The sequence below is a fragment of the Lepidothrix coronata genome, unplaced genomic scaffold (assembly GCF_001604755.1).
Source record: "Lepidothrix coronata isolate B3197 unplaced genomic scaffold, Lepidothrix_coronata-1.0 Scaffold125, whole genome shotgun sequence".
Taxonomy (NCBI): domain Eukaryota; kingdom Metazoa; phylum Chordata; class Aves; order Passeriformes; family Pipridae; genus Lepidothrix; species Lepidothrix coronata.
This window is the reverse complement of record NW_016690305.1, coordinates 1,597,618-1,619,091: the sequence shown is the minus strand read 5'-3', so window position 1 is coordinate 1,619,091 and position 21,474 is coordinate 1,597,618. Positions and strand designations below refer to the sequence as shown.

The 21,474-nt window shown below is 51.5% G+C and overlaps 2 protein-coding genes across 6 annotated transcripts in view; one reads left to right on the top strand and one right to left on the bottom strand.

Moving 5' to 3' along the window:
- STAG1 (stromal antigen 1) overlaps positions 1-13,143 on the bottom strand; it is a 163,513-nt gene extending 150,370 nt beyond the window's left edge. For 2 of the 4 annotated variants that reach the window (XM_017826205.1, XM_017826208.1), the window contains exon 1: positions 13,102-13,143. The gene's annotated coding sequence lies outside the window, so the exon portion shown is untranslated. Of the gene's footprint in view, positions 1-4,292; positions 4,312-11,402; positions 12,137-13,101 lie in introns of those variants that run through there. The other 2 variants (XM_017826206.1, XM_017826207.1) reach the window with 2 other exon arrangements.
- A 998-nt stretch (positions 13,144-14,141) lies between these two features.
- On the top strand, positions 14,142-20,879 carry SLC35G2 (solute carrier family 35 member G2). Of its 2 annotated transcripts, XM_017826235.1 has the most exons (3): positions 14,142-14,169; positions 18,120-18,295; positions 19,006-20,879. In XM_017826235.1, exon 3 carries the CDS (start codon positions 19,028-19,030, stop codon positions 20,255-20,257), a length of 1,230 nt encoding a protein of 409 aa, XP_017681724.1. In that variant the 5' UTR covers positions 14,142-14,169; positions 18,120-18,295; positions 19,006-19,027; the 3' UTR covers positions 20,258-20,879. The 2 variants fall into 2 exon arrangements, with proteins under 2 accessions (XP_017681724.1, XP_017681723.1); XM_017826234.1 differs by lacking the exon at positions 14,142-14,169 and having other exon boundaries at positions 17,854-18,295.
- Positions 20,880-21,474: the final 595 nt, after the last annotated feature.

Here is a 21,474-nt window from a genome sequence, read left to right as displayed (position 1 = left end):
CTCTGGACCTGCTCCAGGACCTCAATGTCCTTCCTGAACTGAGGGGCCCAAAACTGGACACAGCACTCGAGGGGTGGCCTGTGCTGAGTACAGGGGAAAACAGCAACTGCTCCCCCAGCCCAGCCCCGAGTGTCACAGTGACTGTCCCTAACCTGCAGAGACCCCTGTGCTCCCACAGCCCCCACCAACAACCCCCAGGGCAGAGAGAAGCCACCAGTGCTGGGGCACAGCAGCTCAGCTCAGACAGCACAGGAGGGCTGGCTCCTCATTGCCCTCTCCACGTCTTCACTGCTCACAGCCTCGTTCATCTGCTGACAAACCAACCACTAAAAACTGTCCAACTCAGTCAGTGTGCTCCCCAACACCACCACAAACTCAGGGGCTGCTGAGGGCCTGGCCAAGGCAGCAGCCCTGGCAGGGCTGACAGAGATCCCCCTACCCTGCTTTCTCCTGGGGGCTGGAGGCAGCACTGCAGGCCTGGAACAACCCCCTGAGCCTGCCAGGCAGGTGACCTTGTGCTCCAGGCACGAGCCAAACTGCTCCTAGAGGAAGGGTGGAGGGAACAGAGGCTCATCAGTCCCAAGCAGACACTTGGGGGTGACAGGAAGGCAGCAGAGGTGATAGCAGGGATTGTCACCTAAAAAAAAAAAAAAAAGAGGTGGGAAAGCACTAATTGAGAATCAAAATGCACTAAAATAAAAAGGCTAGGTATGTTTATCAATGTAAAGCTACTAAATGAGCAATATTCAGCAAGGCCTAGAAAACACAAGCTAGGTCCTTTACAATTCCAAACCTTCATCCCACCTCTACCACCATTCCCAAGACAAATCAGCTTGTAAAACACAGCAAGAGGCAGTTTCAAAATAAACAAAACGAGGAGTGAAATCCAAGTTCCAATCCATCATGAACTTGAAATGGTAGAGTAACAAACAAGATCTATGTCTGAAGCTATTCACTGAAGATTATAAACTGAGAGGAAACAAATACTGGGATATGAGGAATCCAGGATCCAGACAGGTAATAAATAAATGTTGCTAATGATGTCAAAACTGGAAGATTGGTTTCAGGGCTCAAAACACCCGTGTTTGGTACAAAAGCACACCTACAGTTTGGAAGAAAAAAAAGCTGCAAATGCTGCCCGTGCTGGCAGACAGCTGTTTCCCAGGCAAATTTCAGGGGACACCTGTAAAACACAGACTGTGTTCACACTACATGGATCCCTTTTCCACATTTTTAGCATCTTTTCATTTTCTTTCCCAGTTTTTCTCTTTTCTCTTAGAGCTGCCATTATACTGTTACCACAAAAAAGCAAATCCCCTTCCTGCATTGTCAGAAGTAGTCGTGCAGATTTGTACCACTTTGTAGCAACAAAAAAGCAGCATCTGAAATCAAAGGAGGTGGAGAAACCAGTGCTCCACACAGGCTTTCAACAGCCTGATGCTGAACAAACAAGGCAGCCTCTTTCCTCAGACTCTTCATGAATATTGAAGACTGCAGCTAATCAAATGACAGCAGACAACATCAAACAGGAAAGGCTTGCTTCTCCTCCACATGAGCCAGGGGGAAGCCACAGCTCCTGTTTGCTCACCTGTACTCCTGCTCACCACACCAGGGAACCTGCTTGGGGCAAACATCCACCGGGGTCACCAGAGACAACTGCTTCCCATGCTGCTTCCCACCCGCCTGCCATCCCTCCAGCTGCGAAAAGGATGAACCTGCCCCTCTGGCACAGAAACCAGGAGTGACTCCAGATATCCAGGCATGGGCTCAGGAACCCTGGGATCGCCCACGACACCCTCCATGGGCTCCAAAGCAAAGGAAGAGCAACAGGCCCTCACGAAGAACAACCCAGCAGCAAAGCAGGGTGCCCAGTTTGGGGGGTCAGGCTTTGACACGGACTGACAGGAGAAAGTCTACAAAGCAGCAAGGATGGATCAGAAGGCAAAGAAATGAGATGAGGAAACACTGAGAAGCTCAAATACAAAGACACGGTTTGTGTTAGAGAAGAGATCAAGGAGGAAAAAAAAAAAAAGACAGCTCACGTTCATTCAGGTACATCAGAAATAGCTCGGGATGACCAAATAAAACCTGAAGTTAATTGCAGAATGTGTCAGTTAAAACATCAAAAACAAACCAGTCAGTAAGAATATACTGGAATAAGCTGCTTAGGAAGTGCAGTGAAACTTCCAGCAATTAAGAGATTAGACAAGCATCTGTCAAGAATATTGTAAATTATCTTCCCCCGAGATAGAGAAAGGGATCAACTCAAGGTCTTTCTTCATTCTCTTGTTTGTTTAGTGTTCTTTCAGGAACAAAGAAAGGCCAGAAAGAGCCAGTAAAGTAAATAAATAACCATTCTAGTACAAGTCCATTGTTGCAGTAAAACACAAGACTGGATAGAGGTCTCTGAACACTACAGTTTTAATACCCCTTAATGGCTGTAAAAGCAAGATGAATTTGGACCTAGAGTTGTGTCCCTAGAGATTCCACCAATGCACAAAAAAAAAAAAAAATCAGTGAAAAAAATCAAATTCAAATCAAATAAAATAATACATCCCAATACCAGTCCTTTCACTAAATAAAACTCCAATGGTAGAAGTCTTTCTAGCTTATATTCTCATAACACAGCACGTCCCAGTTAGAGGATGGAGACCTGCAAGCGATAAAGCCTTCACAATTTTTCAAAAATAAACTTCTGTCCTAAAGGAAAATAATTATAGAACAAAATAATAGCTTGTTTCTGCTTGAAAGCCAGGGGTAGAAGACTGCAGAGCAGGTATTACATGGAACTATTAACCACTTGAACACTTTGGGTAGCAGCCCTCAAGAAAACATACAGCAAGGTTAAATCTGGGCTGGTAACACAGGAAAACTCTTATCAGCTGGAGAGCAAGCAAAGAGATTGCAAGGAACAGCATCTGGAGGGGGCAGGGTGGCCTTGATCTTTTTATCACATATGATCAGGACACGTAGAATTAGTGGGGAGAATGTATTAGAGGCACTGGGTTCCACCAGTGAGAGCACAGACACCAATACAACACCAAAGTCACCCAAGAGCCCCCAGGAGAGGGGTGGCAGCAGAACTGGGGTGTTCTGTGCAGGGACACTTTTGCTCACCTTCCCACTGCCCTTGGAGGCACAGACAGTTCTGACCCTGACCTCAGCAGCCAGCCCTTGGCCACGCTCAAAGCAGCTTACACTGCTCTCTCACTTGGTGTTCCACTCGGACACCTCACACCGCCCCAGCACACAAGTGTTGCTGCATCCTGCTGCTTGTTCTACTCTCCCCATCCGCTGTCTGCTCAAGTTCCTCTGGGAATTTCATCCAAAATAAATGTTCTCTCCCAAACAAAGTTAGCAAAAACATTTGCTCCTTGTGTGAGCTCTCAGTAACTTGCCTGCTTTGGAGCAAACACGGATACAGCACAAAAGACACCCGGCTGACAGGGTCCAATGGAGCAACTTTATGGCAACAGACAAAGAATTCCCAGCCTGGTTTTCAAACCTTGGGAGTCTGGTGTTCAGGAGTGGCTTATGTTCTCACAGTAACAGCCTGATGGCTGTCAGACCCCTGGCCCTCCCCACAGAGCTGCAAGGATGCACTGGAGGTTACTCTCAGTGTGGCAACACAATCTGCTCCTTAAGCAAAATCTGCAAAAAACAGCTCTTGTAGTCCCAACCAAGCTACCACTTACTATTTTGCAGACAATTATTTAAAAAAAAAAATAAATCCATGTAGATTGACCAGTTTAAGTAACAACAATCTCATTAAAGCCACAGAACAGGTCAACTACAGGCCTTTACTCTAAAGCAGGAAAGCTCAGCAGGAATTTCCCACTGAAAATCACAGAAAAAAAAATAAATGTGTGTTTACCACAGTCAAAAAAAAAACCCCTTCTTAACCTCATATTCGAAAATTAATTTGAATAAGTTTTGTTGGAACAGAATAAAAATAACCAATCTACAGCTAAAAGCCTAATACAGGAATTTCCAGTCTGGATGGTTGGTCTGTCAGAGGCATATGTTATTTGGAACAAGATTGGAGCAACTGCCTAACAACACCCATCTCAACCACAGGCGTGCTCATCCCAGCCATCTACAACAGTGTAAAAACCAAAGTTCCCCCTGAGGATTCAAAAAAATCCCCGGCAACCAAGTCCCAAAGTGCCTGAACTCCCAGCAAAGTAAAAATAACACAAACGAGGCTGGTCTGGGTCTTAAGGCTCTGGTCTTTGTTGGCTGTTAAAAGGCAAGCCTGGTGAATGTAAGATGATATTCAGATCATTTCTAACCTTCCACCAACATGTTCTTCCCTTTCTTCCCCACAGCTTTTTGTCTCCTCGGCTCCAGTCTCCGCTGCAGGAACTCTGCCAGTGACGTCAGGGCAGGAAGAGCAGGCCTGTTCTCAGTAACCTGAGCCACTCTGCTGCTTTGGAACCTTCTCTGAGAGCCTGGCATTACCCACAGTTTGGCCAGAGGTTAAACAGGACCCCTTTTCCTTACATCCATGTAAAACAGGCTAGGTCAGGGGGCTGCAGGAGCAGGAATTTCTTTGCACGGCACCAACACACCCTCCCCCAGCTCACGACAGGAACAGCCTGTTTCTCTCTCCCCCCGTCCCCTGAGTTGGTGCAAAGGGAGCTTCCCGGGAATTCATTTCTCCTACAGAGCTGCAAGTCAATGTTTTTGTACATCCCATGCTCTTTAATGATGTAACTGTTCCACCAGAGCTCAGCTCCCCTGTGTCAGGCTCTCCTCTGGCAGTAGCAGAGAACCCACACACCCCCTCAGCATTCAAAGGGCACAAACAACTCCAGTGGCACTTGGGGACACTTCACAGTGAAGCTACTGGTCACTGCCCAGTGCTGGGGGTGAAGAGATCACAACTGGGGAGCTACAAATCAGCGCTGGCTGTCCCACACTGATCTCTTTGTGCCCCCAGACAGCCATTCTCTCCTGACACAGCCTGAATGCAACTCACAGAGAGGATCAACATCAACACGTGGCCTTTGGGACAGGGGCTAAACAATAGCTAAACTCTGGATGGGGGTGCTATCAAAGCATGACTTCGGGTCAAGGAAGTTGTTTGAGGGACAGACAACAAAGGAGCTGACTGCCAAAAATTTATGGGCAAGGAAGATGTGAAAGGGTTACTCTTAGCTGTGCATTTCCCAGTAAAATGAACTCCATTGGTGACAGACCCTGCCAGTACCCCAGAACTCACTACAGAAAACGCTGGTGGTACCTCCTGGCACAGCAGAGCCTCCAGGTTCTGCACAAATGCTCTGGATGATGCTGAGCAATGACACTCTCCCGCAAAAGGCCTGGCAGAAACCGCCAAGAAAACATTCAGAAAGTTTACAAAAGGATACACTTTCCATCTTAGAAGTTTTGTAACAACCCCCCTGGGTCCAGGAAATAATGGCAGGTACAACTGACAGCTCCTCTCCCTGCTCCCAAATGTGACACTTCACCCCCCTTGATTCCTACTCCTCCCTAATCCCCTTGTTTTTTCCTTCTCAGTTTTCCACCAGGACTCTGAATCCACCACCAGCAACGAGAATCAGAAAAGCAAGGTACACCAGTGGGAAAAGCTTGTCCTACCAGCTCTAATGGCCAAGGCATTCACCAACACTGACCTCAAAGCCAAGAGATTCCCAATTCATCAGCCACCTCAGGCAACAGGATTTACACAAACCCCTCACCAGTGCTCTCAGTCCATGACCTGGTGCTCCACAGTTACACCAACAGCAACACAAGTGTGTAAAAGCTTTCCTTTGCACAGCAACACAAGCAGCTTCTCTGGTTTCTTCGGGGGAGAAAACTGTAACAGTTCAGTATTGAAACACGCCCAGAAAAAGGGAATGATTGGGGCATTTCACTGTAATTCCTTTTCTCGCAGTGCCAGTGGGTCACACCTGAAATCTGGCATTGCCTGTGTTCTCCCACTTGTTCTGAAAGTGAGGAAACCCCCAGCCAGGGCACAGGCTGTGCAGAACAGGCTCCCTCCTCCTGTTCCATGTTACACTCCAGTGCTGGGGATATTTGAAAGGACTCAACCACAAGTTCTCTCTGTCATCCAACCTACCGTCCTCTCCTCCACCTCAGCCAGTGGACAGTGCTGCCATAACCCAGCCTGGCCATTTTCAGTGAAACAGTGTAACATTGCACGTGTCCAGCATCTTGTAAAACAGCACAGTAATCAGTATTCAAAATTTCCCTAAAACATTTTGAAACAGGAATTACATTCCAGCTCCATCTTACCACTTTGGCAGAGAAAACTGCTCCAAATGGAGTTTACAGAGACAGAAGATATTAAAAAAAAAATCACTAGTGACTGGGGAAAGCAGAAGAGATGCACAAACCCACAGAAATGATGCCATTTCCTCTGAACAGCTACACTGACCCTTTCTAGAGGGATGATTTCTGCAAATACAAGCAGAACAATCAGCTAGTGCTAAAATAGGAAAAGCCTCAAGGAGCTTAAGGAAAACACTGGGAGCATGGAACAGAAAGGAGACGAAGAATAAACCAGAACAAACCAGCCCTGCTCTGTAACTCAGAGGGCAGAGCAGCCCAAGTGGGGGCAATGTTTCTGAGAACCCCCTCCCAAGGCTGGGGAACTTCCCTGACCACCTGAGCTCTCCTTCCCTCCCACTGCCCTGGCCAGGGCCCCATGGGCAGCAGGGACAGGGATCCTCAGGGCTGAGCACAGTTTGGGAGCAGCCAAGGGAGGGCAGCCCCTCTCACCTCAGCTCTGCACACTGGGGGATCTCTGCAGGGCTCATTTGCACTCCCTGGACTGTATTATTTGTTTTACAGTATTGCTGCAACCCTGTTGTTTTGTTTGGGTCCTTTTAAGCCCAGTATCAAACAGAAGAGGTCTACAGGAGTGTATTCTGTGTGCACATCCTTCCCCGCTCTTTCCTCCAATTCCACGATCAATAATTATCAGTCTATGGACCAATTTCCACCAAACTCAGGAAAACAGAGATAGCAAAATATGGAAGTTCCCCTACATTTTTAAAAATATTAATTTCTTAGAAAAAGGATGTTTAATTCCTCTCCCACAAGCAGTGTCCTATTAAAGTAAGACTACAGGAAAAAACAAAACTATGAGACACCAAAGAAGCCACATCAGTGAACCAGAAAAAAAACAGCCTTCAAAAAAAAAATTCCACTGCTTGAAGCAGTGCTTACTCTTAGCACAATTCAGAGGTGGGTTTACTCCCTCAGCCAACACTGATGTGACAGCCTAGTGAGCCTAACTTAGTAAAAACTATTCTAGAAAACAGATCCATAGGCAGCTAAAGAAACAATGGCATTTAGACAGGGAAATCAACCTCCCTTTTGCACAGGAAAGTCATGTTCCACAAGCCCACGGGAGTTCTCTCAGAGCTGCCCCTTCAGCACACACCCATGGACAAAGCCTGCTCTAATTCCCAAGGGACATTCCACACCACTCTTCACAAAAGGCTCCTAAAGAAATGAAGCTGCCATGGTAACAATAGGCCTTGGACAGGTTATGTGGTAAGGACAGAGGAAACAGAGAGCAAACCAAATGTCATCTCTGACAGCAGGGCAAGGCCACCAGGGAAGTCCCACAAGAACACAGGGCTTGGAGCAGCCTGGTCTAGAGGAAGGTGTCCCTGCCCAGGAGCAGAACGAGACAAGCTTTAAGGTCCCTTGCAACCCAAACCTCTCTGGGACACTGAACATGTGCTGGAGGCCAGGCTCTCACCTCTGGGAAAGGAGCAGAACACCAACAATTTGCTGGTGACACCAAGTTCCTCATGGGAAGGCTGCAAAGAGGGGAAGAACAAACACGGGCTACAGACAGCAAAGCTGGCAGAGGGAGGTCAGGAAAGGTGAGGAGTGCCCCAGGAATCCCAGGTTTCCACACAGTGGTGGCTCCACACTGACACCCAGGACAGCACACGCAGCTGAGGGCTCTGCACCTCCACCTGCAGCAGCAGGGGCTCGACCTCCAGCACCAGTTTTCCCCAAAAATACTCTTGCCACTGGCCTTGCATCACCTCTAGCAACTCCTTACCCTGCTGGCCTGACTCAGTTCAGCCACTGGGCAGAAAAATGCCCTTCCCAAGCAGATGGGTTTGCCAGGGAGGGAAGGGTCAGGGCAGCAGCAGCACGAGCACAAAGGAAGGGGAGAGCTGTGCAGCTGTGGAGGCCCACACTGACTCCTCTCTCAGCCCTGGAGGCACACACTGACTCCTCTCTCAGTCCTGGAGGCCCACACTGACTCCTCTCTCAGTCCTGGAGGCCCACACTGACTCCTCTCTCAGCTGTGGAGGCCCACACTGACTCCTCTCTCAGCTGTGGAGGCACACACTGACTCCTCTCTCAGCCGTGGCAGAGCAGCTCAACCATCTTGTGCAATCCCACTGGCAGCAACGAGCTCATGTGGTCCTAATGAACAGCCCTAGGAATTAACAATGCAAAATTGGCACATTTATCATTCATTTAAGATGGAATTCATTACCCATTTCCTAATGAAGTCTCACTCGCCATTTATAAACACAAACATCTTCCTGGTCCTTGGGGATTCTAACCCTAAAAGAAGAGAGAGAAACCCTCACATGGGGGAGAGCAAACAGATACTTAGTTTGTTATTTGATTTGTTTCAAAAAACACCACCACATGCTATGCCCTAGTATATAAAAAAATGTATCCAAGATGAATTGTTTTGATTTTTATTATTTTATTGTAGAAAAATATTTGACATTTAGAAGCATTTCTGACACACAGGACAATCCCTACGCAACTCTACAAAGAAATATCTTTTTCTATGAGCTGAACAATCTGTCAACACTGTTTTCACTCAGCTAACCTGCCAACATAATACAAACCTGCTATATGGAGAGTTACAGAATACAGACTCATTAGATTTATTTATAGAATAAATAATGTATATGCTGCTGAAACTCTGCACAGCAAGGAGCACAGTTGGCTGGATGTTGCCTCGTGCTGCTTTCCAGTAAAACATTACTTTTGGGAACCACCTGAAACAACCTGCCCTTCAGCTGAGGCAGGACAGGATTAAGAATCCAACCTCCTGCTCTTAATATCGAGATAAAAGATGAATTACTGAGTGGCTGAACTCCCACTGTGCTCCCACACCACGCTCCTGTGTCCAACAGTGCTGAGAGGCCTGTCCCACCTAACCATGGGCAGCCAAGGCCCTTCTGAGTCTTCTGAGACTGAGCCTACAAACACACCCCGGGCAGGACAAGCAGCTCCCGGCTCTGGGGACAGGGAGAGCACCACAGAGCAGTCAGGGGCCTGAAGGGATGGAAAGCCTCGTATTTGCACCACTTGTACCCAAGATGGAACTACCTGCATTTATAAATGGGCACTTTCTCCCAAAATATTCCAAAATTAAAGCAGAGTTACCAAATTTATCAAGTTTATGTTGTACCTACAGTCCAAAGCAGGACACGTGTGACACTGTTTGGCCCTGATGAATCTATTGTCCAAGGCCTCCTGCCATCTCCAAGCACTGTTACTATTTAAATAGCATTTTCCAAACTCCCAACATGCCTGTGGAGATGCTGCAGAGCTGCCCAAGCCCAGGAGCACAGCTCCTCTGGGTTCCTGGGCACTGTCCCTCGAGGGACACACAACCTGCCACGTGCTGAAATCATTGCCTACACTCAGACTTCCAACAGGACATGGCAAAAATTAGCCAGTGGCTACAAAATCCCAGCTAAGCAGAAGATTCCCCCTGTGGCTCCTCCCCTTCAGCTCTTTTAGCCAGCTGAAGGTGGGGTGTGCCTTTAAAAATATTAGAGTGAAGCTTCACAAAACAACACTTGTTTTTGGAAGTGTATTTGCAGACTGAAAAGTTGCAACCAAGGGTCACAATAATGCTCTCTAAACCACTCACTTTCTAAGGGAATAAAGAAATAAGTCACTGTGTTCTGATCACATATTGAACACCCAAACCAACAAAGGTACACCAGTATGGAAAAGCAAAATACTGCATATCCCTAAAAGGACTGCTAGAAACAGCAAAACCATCTTCTGCTGGTGAACTCAAACTCTGCAGGATTTCTTTCGTGGAGAAGAAAGAAAACCAACTCTGCTCCTTTCTATCTTTAGCCAAAGGAGCAGACACAGTGGCACTGCAGGGGAGAGATGACAATCTGCAACGGGAGCTTCAGAGCTCCACGTGATAAATGAGAGTGACTCCAGCAAATCCCCGAAACTTTAAATAAAGCATGAAACATCATGCAGATGCTGGTTGGCATTTTAAGTCCTGAAGCCAGTACACCAGATGTAGACAAAGCACCTCCTTATCTTGGCACCAGAGCCGGCATCACCTCCTGGGTCTGACTCCAAGCCCCAGAAGGTAAAGCCTCACCCCAACACTTGGGCACTCCAAGGTGCAGCACAGGCAGAGCCAGGTCTCACCCAGCAGTGCTGAGTCCAAAGCTAGGCTTTAATAGTCCCAAACCGCTTCAGTTTGCTGCTTTCAGTGTGTCTTGTGTTCACTACAGAAATGGCACTTTGGAATTTTCAGCAGGGTGGGCAAGTCTACTGTGCATGTTACCAGAAAACAGATCAGAAATGTTTCAGGAAAGGCACATTCATATCCCAGTAAAAGGATTTTTCTTAGAAAGTCATCACGATTTAGCATTTTGGCCCCACTGCATCCTTACACTTCTAGGAGCTCACTTGCCTACTAAAATGGTATTTAAATTACCAATATTTAGCCTTATATCAGGGCAAGCCTTTGCAACAGAGGGAAAGAAAGGAGAGAATCCAAAGTCACCAGCACGAACTTGAGGTACGTGTTGTTCCTTCAAATCAAAACATATTCACTTGTTGAGTTTCTGACTATCCCAAGGAACTCATTTGGTCAGTGCATCCAAATATTTAATGTTCACAAACCTTCTCAGCTATCAGAAGGTGATTGCAGTTGCAGAAGTCACATACAAGTCTACACAACACGAGGGCAGGTTATGGACAGGAGCTGAAAAGCTCAGAGACTCTAGAGCAAAGCTCCGGTACCAGGGTTTCAGCTGCCCTCACAACTTCTGACCACTGCATTGTGTGTGGGCATTTGGCCATAAATGCTGCCTCTCTCAGTGAGCTCATCGACTTCAGCAGGTTTGCAAAACATCAGGAACCACCCCAGCCCGTGGGCTGCCGACGGCCAGTGCTCTGAACACAGGGGTGGGGACCCGCTCCTCTGAACCTCCAAGTGCTCATTAGCTCTGCAAAGGCACTGCTTTCACTACCCACCCCCACTGCTGCACATCCACAGTGTGCCCATGAGAAGCAGCAACCCGGAGTATCAACTGAACACTCTCTGGTGAGCAGCCAGTAAAAATTACACCCTCTCAGATTCATCACAGCCCTACAGCCAGGCCCCTGCTCACCAGGAAATCCTGCTGCATCACGGGTTGCCTTGTCATTTCCAAACGCTCTGCACCCACCACGTGTTTCTCAGGCTTTCCATCAAAAAGTCATCACAGTTGAGTCAGAAAGAAAGAATAACTTGGCTTCTAATTCTGCAAAAGTAAGAACTTCTTCACACGGGCAGAACACCTTTCCACAGACAACCTGCACACTGCCTCATGGCCCTGTGATTTCCTCATGGATGGATGGACTGTGATGTTGAAACACTCATCAAATGTCCCTGCCATCTCACCAGACAAGGCAAAACTACTCTGGATCCAGAGGATCTGGACTAGCCCTTCTCCAACACCACCCCTATCACCAGTGTAATAACTGAGCAGCTGAGCAACTGAGTCTTCGGAAGCCTGAACCCAGGCATTAATGTCACCCATTCCCCCAAACACAGACACAATTCAAAAGCAGTTGTGTCAGTGGTGTGACCTGAAGAAGGTTTTTTGTTCCTCAGCAACTTAATAGATGCCATCACTAGACTAACTCTGCACAGCTGCAGAATTGTGTGGAACACAACTGAAATAATCAATACTTACAAAGCAGCTCAATTTAGTTTAATTAAACTCACACTGTCTTACCAGAAGCTAAGTTTTTTGACACTGGTATTGGCAGTCACATCCCTTTAAGTTGCTCTATGGATACTACAACTATCCTCTTTCTCTCAAGTCCCTCTTGGTCCCAAGCAGTGCTCCCGCTGCCTGTTCCATCCCAGGAGCACGGGATAAGCCGAGTGTGGCTGCCCAGCACTCCCAGCACGGGCCCGGCACCGTGTCTCCAGCACAACCTCTGCTGTGAGTCCAGCAGCTCGGGCCCCAGCCTGGCGTCCTGCCTCTGCCCGCTGCCCGCCCCGGTCAGGGGGCACTGCCTGTACCCGGCTGCTCCGGAGGCACAGCCCCGGCCCGGGACGCCGGCACCGCCTCCCCGCAGCCGCCGGGCTCAGCCGCCGTTCCCGCGCCGAGCCCGGGGCAACCCCGGGGCTGCGTGACCCGCCTGTGCGCCGGGCGAGCCCGGGGCCGCCGCTCCGGTACCGGGATGAGCAACAGGAGCGGGGGGTGCCCGGCCCGGGGCTGCCCGGCCCGTCTCCCCGGAGCCCGGCCAGGGCTGGGGCGGCCCGGGCACTCCCGCGGGCCGGGTCCCGCTGGCGGGCCGGGTCGGGCCGTGCCAGGGCGGGCCGGGGCCGCCCCCCGGCTCCCGCAACTTTCCCTCCTCCTCCTCCGCCGCCGCCGCCCGGGGCCGGCCGGGGCCGGGGCCGCCGCCACCGAGCCCCGCGCGGCGGAAGCGCCTCCCCCGCTCCTCCCGAGCATCCCCCGCCGCCCCCGCGGGCCCGGCGCGGCCCGGCGCAGGGCGCAGGCCCGGCGGCGGGGGAGGCCGCCCGGCCCGGCCCGGCCCCGCGCCCCCGGCAGCCCCGGCGGGGACAATGAGATGGCGGCGAAGAGCGCCGCGCCCGGGGGACCCGTTGCTCCGGCAGGAGCCGCCCCGCCCCGCGCCGCCTCCTCTTCCCTCCCCTCCCCTTCTCCTCTCTCCTCGCACGGGCAGCGCCCGCTCCCGGCCCGGCCGCCGCGGAGACCGAGCGAGCGAGAGCGGCCCCGGCCCCGCTGCCCCCGCCCCTCGCGCCTCCATCTTGGATCGGCGCCTCCCGCGCGCTCCCTCCCCGCGCGCCGCGCTCACCTCGGGCCGCGCGTCGGCGGCGCCCCGGGAGCGGCCCGGGAGCGCGGCGGGAGCGGCGCTGGCGGCGGGGTCCGGCGGGCGCGGGCCGGGGCCGGGCCGGGGCGGCGGCGCTGGCGGGGCCCGTTGGGCTCAGCGGGGCCGCGATCCTAAACCGCCACCTGGCGGCATTTCCGACCCGCTCGGCGCAGCCGCCCCGCGCGCCGGGCGCGCAGCGCCCCCTGCCGGACGCGCCACCGCACTGCCCGCCCGTGCCGCGCCCGCGCCGGGGAGGAAGGGGCGGGGCCGGGGAGAGGCCCCGCCCCCGGCGCGCGCGGCGCGCGGGAAAACGTCTTTCGCGCGAAAACGGCCGCGCGTGCGCTGAGCGGATACGGACACTCGGGGGGGGGCGACTATCGCGACAGAGGGGGGGTGGTTCCGAGCTTCGTGAGGCCATGGGGACCGGGACACCGGGGGGAGGGGGTTGACTATCGCGACAGAGGGGGGTGGCCCCTGGCTCCGTGCGGCCGCGGGGACAGGGACACCGGGGGGGTGACTGTCGCGACAGAGGTGGCGGGGGGCGGCCCTGAGCTCCGCGAGGCGGCGGGGACAGGGACACCGGTGACAGGGGCGACTGGCGACAGAGCGCGGGCCCAGGGCGGGCCGGGGCGCCCCCAGCCCGGCCGTGCGGAGGGCGGGGCGGCCCCGCCGGGCCGGGGGTGCCGGTGCCGCGGCCCGTGGCGGGGCGGGACCCGCGATCCCGGTGATCCCAGTGATCCCGGCGGGGGGGGAGCGGGAGCGGGCGCGGGGGGCGCGGCCGGAGGCGGGGGCGCCGGGCGGGGCTGCGGCACCGACACCGGTACCCGTGAGTGTCGGGAGCCCGAGCGGGGCCGGGGGGCGGCGGGACCGAGTGGGTAGCGGCCGCCCCTCGCCCCCGTGCCCGGGGGCTGTGCCGAGCCCGGTGCCCCCAGAGAGCCGCCCTCCCAGCGGCCGCAGTTGCCATCGCGCGGTTGCCGCACGGCTCCGGTGCCCCCGCTGTCCCCCCGCACAGCTCTGCAGCTGCGTGGGAGAGGATCCAAAGCAGCACGCGAGGTATCTCTAATCTTAACCTGTCCTCTGCTGTCGTGAGCCCCAAGGTACCTTCCCGTGCTTCACCTATTGTACTGTACCTCTTACAGCCTTTCCTAAGCTAACCAAGCTGGTCTCCTATTTTCCTGTGCTAGAGGGGACTGTACGTCAGCATTGAGGTATTCTCTGTTCTCTCCCCGTGTCTGGAATTGTGATCTGAAGGGATCTGTTTTGGAATGGGAAGTTTTCAGGCAACAAAATCACTGTCATGCAAGTGTTGCTCTGCAGAGGTAGTAGCTGCAGCAGGCAACAGGCATGAATGGAGAAATTAGAAAATAGTATTTTTTCATGGAAATGGACACCTATGGAGCCCTTATACAGCAAGAGAATAGGTTAGAGAAAACAAAGGAAATAAAAGGTGTCATATACAATCCCACTGAAACCACGCGTGGTGGCTTTAGAGAGCTCACAAATACAGCTCGTTTTTTGGGTAGCAAAATATTATCAGGAATATACTGACAATTCTTGGGGCTGAAGCATAGGGTTTATATTTGTGTTCTGTGAAGGCTGTGCTGGTTCTTCCCTCAGGCAGCGCTGCTGGACATGACTCAATTAATCTGAAGACACCAGTTTGTTGGTTTGTGTATAAGGTTTGTCCTTGTGCTTAAGTGCTAAAGACTCCTTTCATGTAATTGCTCCTTCATTTTCTTAAATACCTTTTGCTATTCGTTAAATTTTAATAAAGACTCGAGTTTCTCTGCATGTATTTTTAATACCATTGATTTGTATCAATCTGGCTAAAAAAGGTAAAGGTACCCGGACACCACATGAGTGTAGATCCCTTGGCATGTGCAGCTGCCTGAACTATCAAGCACCTGGGAATCTCCAGCAAGGTTCAGGTAATTTAATGGTGCTGAATCAGGAATTTAGGAGATTTCCCTGTCCCTGGTAAGGCATCAAAAGTAAACCCCTCATGTTGAGAAGTCACTGCATGGAAGTGCTTAGTGAAGGTGGCACGAGTTCAGTCAGTCCTGTGGGTTTGCAGGGGTGGGAGGGTCTGTTGTATTGTCTAATGTTCAGGGAGAATTGTCAGTCCGTAGTTCTCCTGTAGAGATTGCTCCCACCCCTCTGCCAAACTCAGCCTGACCCGTCAGAATTGTGGGATTTTCCGCAGAAGAGGCACAGGAGCGTCCTCTTTCAGAGCCCAGGGATGGCTGAGCTCTCATTCCCCACTCCGGAGGGGCTGCAATTGCCATGTCTGTGAGTCCTTCCCGACAGCAGTGCAGTCACCTGACTGATCATAACTGAGCTGGCAGAAGATGAGAGTATTTTTCTGTGAGTTTACTGAAAATTGGTGGTTAGAGTCACCACTCAAAGGCTTCCCTCCTTCAGGCATGGCAAGGAGAGCTCAGCCTCCCACGCCCCGACAGGGTGGCAAATAATCCCCTATTTCTACCTGGGTAACCAGCATATGCAGTGACTGACCAAGGAGGGGACTATTTGGAGGGTTTTTTTCTTTTAAGAGAAATCATGGTGTGTGTACTATTAATGATTAGTGCCATTTCCTGAATCCACAGGAAAAACGGGGTTCACACTTTGGCTGTCAGTGATTTCCATGAGCTGATGATTGAAAGGGGTGTCTCAGGTTGTTGTTTGAATTGGGGATGTTTGTTTTGTTATGTAATTCGAGGGTTCTGCATGTGCTTCATCTTCAGCCTTGTATTAAACTTGATTCGAAACCAAATTACATTTTTCATAGAAAATGTAAATAAACCGTGTTATGTTTCCAGATGTGAAGGGAAAATAAAAACTTCACGTCATCTCCACAAAAGGCACTGGCAGAAAGAGCAGTAGCAGGTTGTCTGCATAGGCTGTGCTGATCCCTGTCTATTTTGAATGTGTGTCAGGGACACGCTTTAAGGATTTGGGATATGCCCTAATCTCAGTCCCTATGGAAAATCTCACTGGTTAAGAAAAGCAAGGTCACCAAGGAGTGCAAATAATGTACTGTGGGAGGGCTGACATCCCATTTGTCATACACTCAGTATTTAGTGGGGAGAGTGAAATTTTGGGTTAAGCACTCCTGTTATTTTCTTGTTCTTTGTTAGGTCTCATCTCCTGCCTGTCACACGTGTTTGCCCTCCACCTTGCAGCCCTCCCAGCCCTTGTATTCCCAGTGCTGGAGTCCCAGGGAGCAGCGTGTGCAGCACAGCCATTTTGAGCTGCTGCTGCTCCTGAGCCATTGTTTTCCTCCAGAGAGATCCCTGAAAACCTTACACACGTCCACTACCAGATTTGCAACTGTTTTGTTGAATTTGCAACTATTTGTTGAAAGATAATGTTAATTTAATGTCAGGAAGCAAGAAAGTTGCCGTTTATGCTGTGGTAACAAATTAGCTGTTCCGGTTTTGTTTTCCTGGACAGTTGCAGCGTTTCCCCAGCTGTTTCTGAACCAAGTGACTGACTTTACCAAGCAAGATCTGCTGTCACTCTAATAATAATGCCTGTTGTCTGCCTTCTGTCTTCTTTTCCGTCCACTTATTTTGTCCCTGATCCATGTGTTGTGCTTCGAATGAGGAAGGTCCTAGTTTTGTTTAAGACAGCAAGGCAGAGCTGTGGGTTTGTAACACAGTGAAAACACCAGGTAGGAAAAGCTGTGCTGGGGAAAACCACTGCCTCGCTGGGCTCAGGCACTTCGTTCTGCATTTGCATATGAAAGATTCTGATAACAGTCTGGCGGAAGAAAAAGGGCGGGTGAGACAGGGAGATTTCTGGCAGGTGTCTGTTAATGTTTGACGAGTTGTTCGAGCTCCCGGCCGGCACAGCTCATACCCAGCTCTTGCCCTCGTTATTTACTCTCCCTGGCACTGCAGCTGCTCGTTCTCAAGCTCCCTACCCTGGAGCTGCCCTGGGCACTCTGGAACACTCCCCCCCCCTCGGCGGGTGCTGGGCACGCTCTGGATTTGGGGCAGCAGCAGAACCGTGACCCGCAGTGCTGGGCGAGGGCTCCTGCACAGACCAGGGTGTTTCTTGTCCTCGGACCCTCTCACTTGTGCAGGTCCGAACTTGGTGCTGCCCTTCCTCCAGGGCTGGGGCCGGGGCTGCCCCTCTGCACTCCCATCCATCCCGATCCCTGCCCTGCCTGCAGGGAGCAGGGCACGGCCGAGCCGGGGGGCAGCAGGGGGGTTGTGAGGAGAAAGGCAGACCGGCCCATTCTCATGTAAAACGTATTTGTGAGGAGACAGGCAGTGCTTGGCTGTCACAGACCAGGGAGGGAGATAACGCCAAGGCTCAACGTGGAGGCGGTATTTCAGTGTTTGTGTGAGGAGCTGCTGCACACACGGTCACACTGACTTGGTCTGTGTTCTGCACACACGGTCACAGTCACACTGCCTTGGTCTGTGTTCTCCTGCACACACAGTCACAGTCACACTGCCTTGGGTCTGTGTTCTCCTGCACACACAGTCACACTGCCTTGGGTCTCTGTTCTGCACACACAGTCACACTGCCTTGGGTCTGTGTTCTGCACACACGGTCACACTGCCTTGGGTCTGTTTTCCCCGACAATCCACTGCCGTGCTGCTCAGCCCTGCTGTCCATGGGCGGTGCTCTGGCACACTCAGGACCCCCCTGCTCTGCTGTTCGGTCCTCCCCGGGGACAAGGACCGTGCACACCCAGCCCCTGCTGCCCCCGCAGCGGCCGAGCCGGTGCTGCCCGCGGGGCTGGGCGGGCTCCGGGGATGGATCGCTGGAGGGGGGAGGATGGGTCCTCCCGGGCATTCTCTGCTCCGCAGCGCTGTGAGACACGACAGCAGGCACGGAATGGGGAATCTGCTCTGAATCATCACGCTGTAGGAACCTTACGCTCACCAAACCACCTCTTGTTCCTTGGATCGATTCCATCAATAATTCTGGGAGAGATGGCTGAGGAGTGGTTTTGGCAAGGTGACACCGTTTGCTTTCTCCCCATCTAGAGCTTTTTGGGTTGTGTGGCTCCCTTGGGTTTTACATTCTGTGCCGAGATGATTGTAACCCTTCCTCTGGGACGCCTGAGAGCAGCTGCTGTTTCTGTCTAGACACCCGGGCAAGGATGGATATGACGAAGAGCTGTTTTCCTCCTCTGGCTCGGGATTAAATCTCTCTGTCACAGGTAAGGTCTGCACAGGTTTATTTGCTGGGGTGAATAGAAGGCAGGGAAGGTTTCATTCTTCCTGCTGCCACTTCACGTGGAAGGGCTCTGCACAGATGGTGGGGGGTGCTGTGAAAACACATTTCAGTGAGTCTTTCTGCCTGAATTAACCTGCTCCCCCCTGCACAAATGACAGGCACCGCTTGTGTAGCGGGAAATGGACCTTCCCTGGGAGATAGGAGGGTTTAACACTGCCCAAGTATTGTTCAAAGATGTGTTGTTATTCATATGCTAACTGGATGCTCCCTGCTTCCCTGAGTTGCTCTCTATCATCTCCTCCAGCCAAATATCTCCTTGTAACACTGGCAAGCAATTAACTATCATTCATAATTACAGGGTAAAAAGCTTTGCAAGGAAACTGTCTCATTAGAATAAGAATATACCAGACTGCATTATACAAACCATACCATACGTAATGAGAACATGTGTCATTTTCAAAAATTAGTGACTAAAATGAAGAGCCATGGGTGACTTTTAAGGAGATCCAAAGTCCCCAAATATCAAAGGTATTAAGCAGTAACTCAGTGGAAAACTGGAGCAAAAACAAGAACAGTCTACTAGTACTTGGGCTTTGTTGATAAAAACAGCTTGTAAACACTAACAGCAATTACATATTAATGAATCTCTCACTGACCATTAAATAACAGGGTATCTCTGGTTTTTTCCTTAAGACCAGGGCATTTCTCTAAGGAAATGGATACGTCTTCCCAAAAATACCCAGTCAAAAAGCGAGTGAAAATCCATCCCAACACAGTAACAGTGAAATACACTTCTCATTATCCCCAGCCAGGAGAAGAAGGATGTGAGGATGTTAATGAAGATCCTGGAGTATTTAAGGAGGATAATCCTAAGAGAAGACTACTGAGTGATGGGAGAAGGAGAGAAAGGACTTTTTTTGGTACAATAGACACCAAGCCAGCACAACTGCCCAAACCCACTGAGGTGGGGCAGTGCCAGCATTTTCCTGAAGGGAATCCCCTGCAGTCCAGGAGGACGTGGGCAGTCCTGTTCGGCTCTGCCGTGGCTCACGGCTGCGTGGCTCTCATCACCAGATTGGTTTCTGACCGCTCCAAAGTGCCCTCCCTAGAGCTGATCTTCATCCGCTCGGTCCTGCAGGTGCTGTCCCTCGCTGTGGTGTGCTACCACCACGAGCCTCCCTTCGGCCCCAAGGGCTACAGGCTCCGGCTCTTCTTCTACGGGGTGTGCAACGTGGTCTCCATCACCTGTGCCTACACCTCCTTCTCCATAGTGGCCCCCAGCAATGGAACCATCATGTGGAGGGCGACCACCACGGTGTTCAGTGCCATTCTGGCTTTCTTACTCATGGATGAGGGAATGGCTCACATAGACATAGTTACTGTGGTTGGCAGCGTGTTCGGCGTTTGCCTGGTCACGATCCCCAACATTGTTAAGGAGGAAAACTCTCTGCTGAGCACCTGGAAGGAAGCTTTTGGCTACACCATGACCGTCATGGCCGGCCTGACCACTGCCCTCTCCATGATAGTCTACAGGTCCATCAAGGACAACGTCAGCATGTGGACAGCCCTGTTCACCTTCAGCTGGACGGGGACGCTGTGGGGAGCGGCCACCATGTTCCTGCTCCAGGAGCCAATCGTGCCCCTGGATGGAGAAACCTGGAGCTACCTCCTGGCCATCTGCCTGTGCTCCACCGCAGCCTTCCTGGGGGTCTACTACGCCCTGAGCAAGTTCCACCCCGCGCTGGTGAGCACCGTGCAGCACCTGGAGGTCGTCATCGCCATGGCCCTGCAGCTCCTCGTGCTGCGCATCGTCCCGGGCGCCTGCGACCTGCTCGGGGCCGCCCTCATTCTGGCCAGTGTCTTCTTCCTGGCGTGTCACAAACTCTCCTGGATGAATTTAAGGCAGCAAGATTATCAGGAGATTGTGGACTCCTCCATTAAATGAACCACAGATTCGCTGTCTGAGTCTGGCTGTGACCACGTGAACATAACTCATTTCAGCTCCCGTGCCCCGGTGTCGTGGCCAGGCCCTCTCTCTTGCCATTTCAGTTCTCAGCTGATGTAGCAATGTTGGTGTTCCCAGACTCCCATGCCAGGTGAATTTGTTCTGCTGCACATAACGACTGACATTTTGTCATACACAAAAGGGCACCACACAGGGTGCAGGAGCAGAAGCACAGGCTGGCCCACAGAAGGGAAGGCCAAGTCACACATGTTCTTCCTCCCCTTCCCTGGATAAGGCAGTACAGAGGGGGTCACTGGTGACTCTCATTCCTGTGCACTGTGGAAGTAGGAAAATGAGCAGTAAAACCATTGCAGTGGTCCGAGTTCTCTGTAACGCTTCTTAAGTTTTGCCTGCAATATTCTAAATGAAGTAATGTTAAATTTCTGTGGCTAAAACTCATGTTTCCTGTGTGTACAGAAGTCAGTAAAGCTTCTTGTGCTTTGTGGTTAAATTTCTGTCTGAACCAATGCAGGAAGCCCCAATCTCCTGTAAGGGAAAGAGAGCCCCAAACACTGAATCTCCAGTTGTGCCACAGCTGGCAAAGGTCCCCAGGAACTACAAGGTCTGTGATAGATCAAAGATCTACCCCTGAAGCAGAGCAAAACCCTTTCTATGGAACCACTTTTTCTAAAAAAGAGGTTTCAACTATTATGCAAAGGAGGGGAAAAAAAGGGAGAAAATAAAGATTGTGTCTGAGGTCAAGGTGTGAGCACTGCTGGTAACACTGAGCAGCCTGGAAGGCAGCAGGGACTTCAGTCAGGGTGCCTGGGTCCCACCACTGCAGTTAGAAAGCAGATCTACAAAAAGCCTCAGGGTTCTGTGGTTGCAAACACTGCTCCTGGCCATGCCAATGTCCAGCTGTAAAGAGAAAGGCCAGCATCCAAGACTCTGTCAGTGGTCTCCATGCCAACCAGGCCCAGCAGGCATCTCCCCACCCCAGCCGATTGTGCCTCTGTTCTGGGACGTGAGCGTTTTCCAAGGAAAAATGCATCACTCAGATCACCCCAACCACTCCAGCTTCCCCCATGGAAAACACATTTTACTTGGAAAAAGCCACAGCAGCAGCAATTACTTTTATTCCTATGAATACCCCAGAGAGCAGGTTCCCTGACACCAGCCAGCCCAGGTCTGTGTGACACCCACGTCCCCCCACGTCG

Coding starts and splice junctions, on each gene's coding strand:
- SLC35G2 (XM_017826235.1), top strand. CDS start 19,028: ATGGATACGTCTTCCCAAAAATACCCAGTCAAAAAGCGAGTGAAAATC.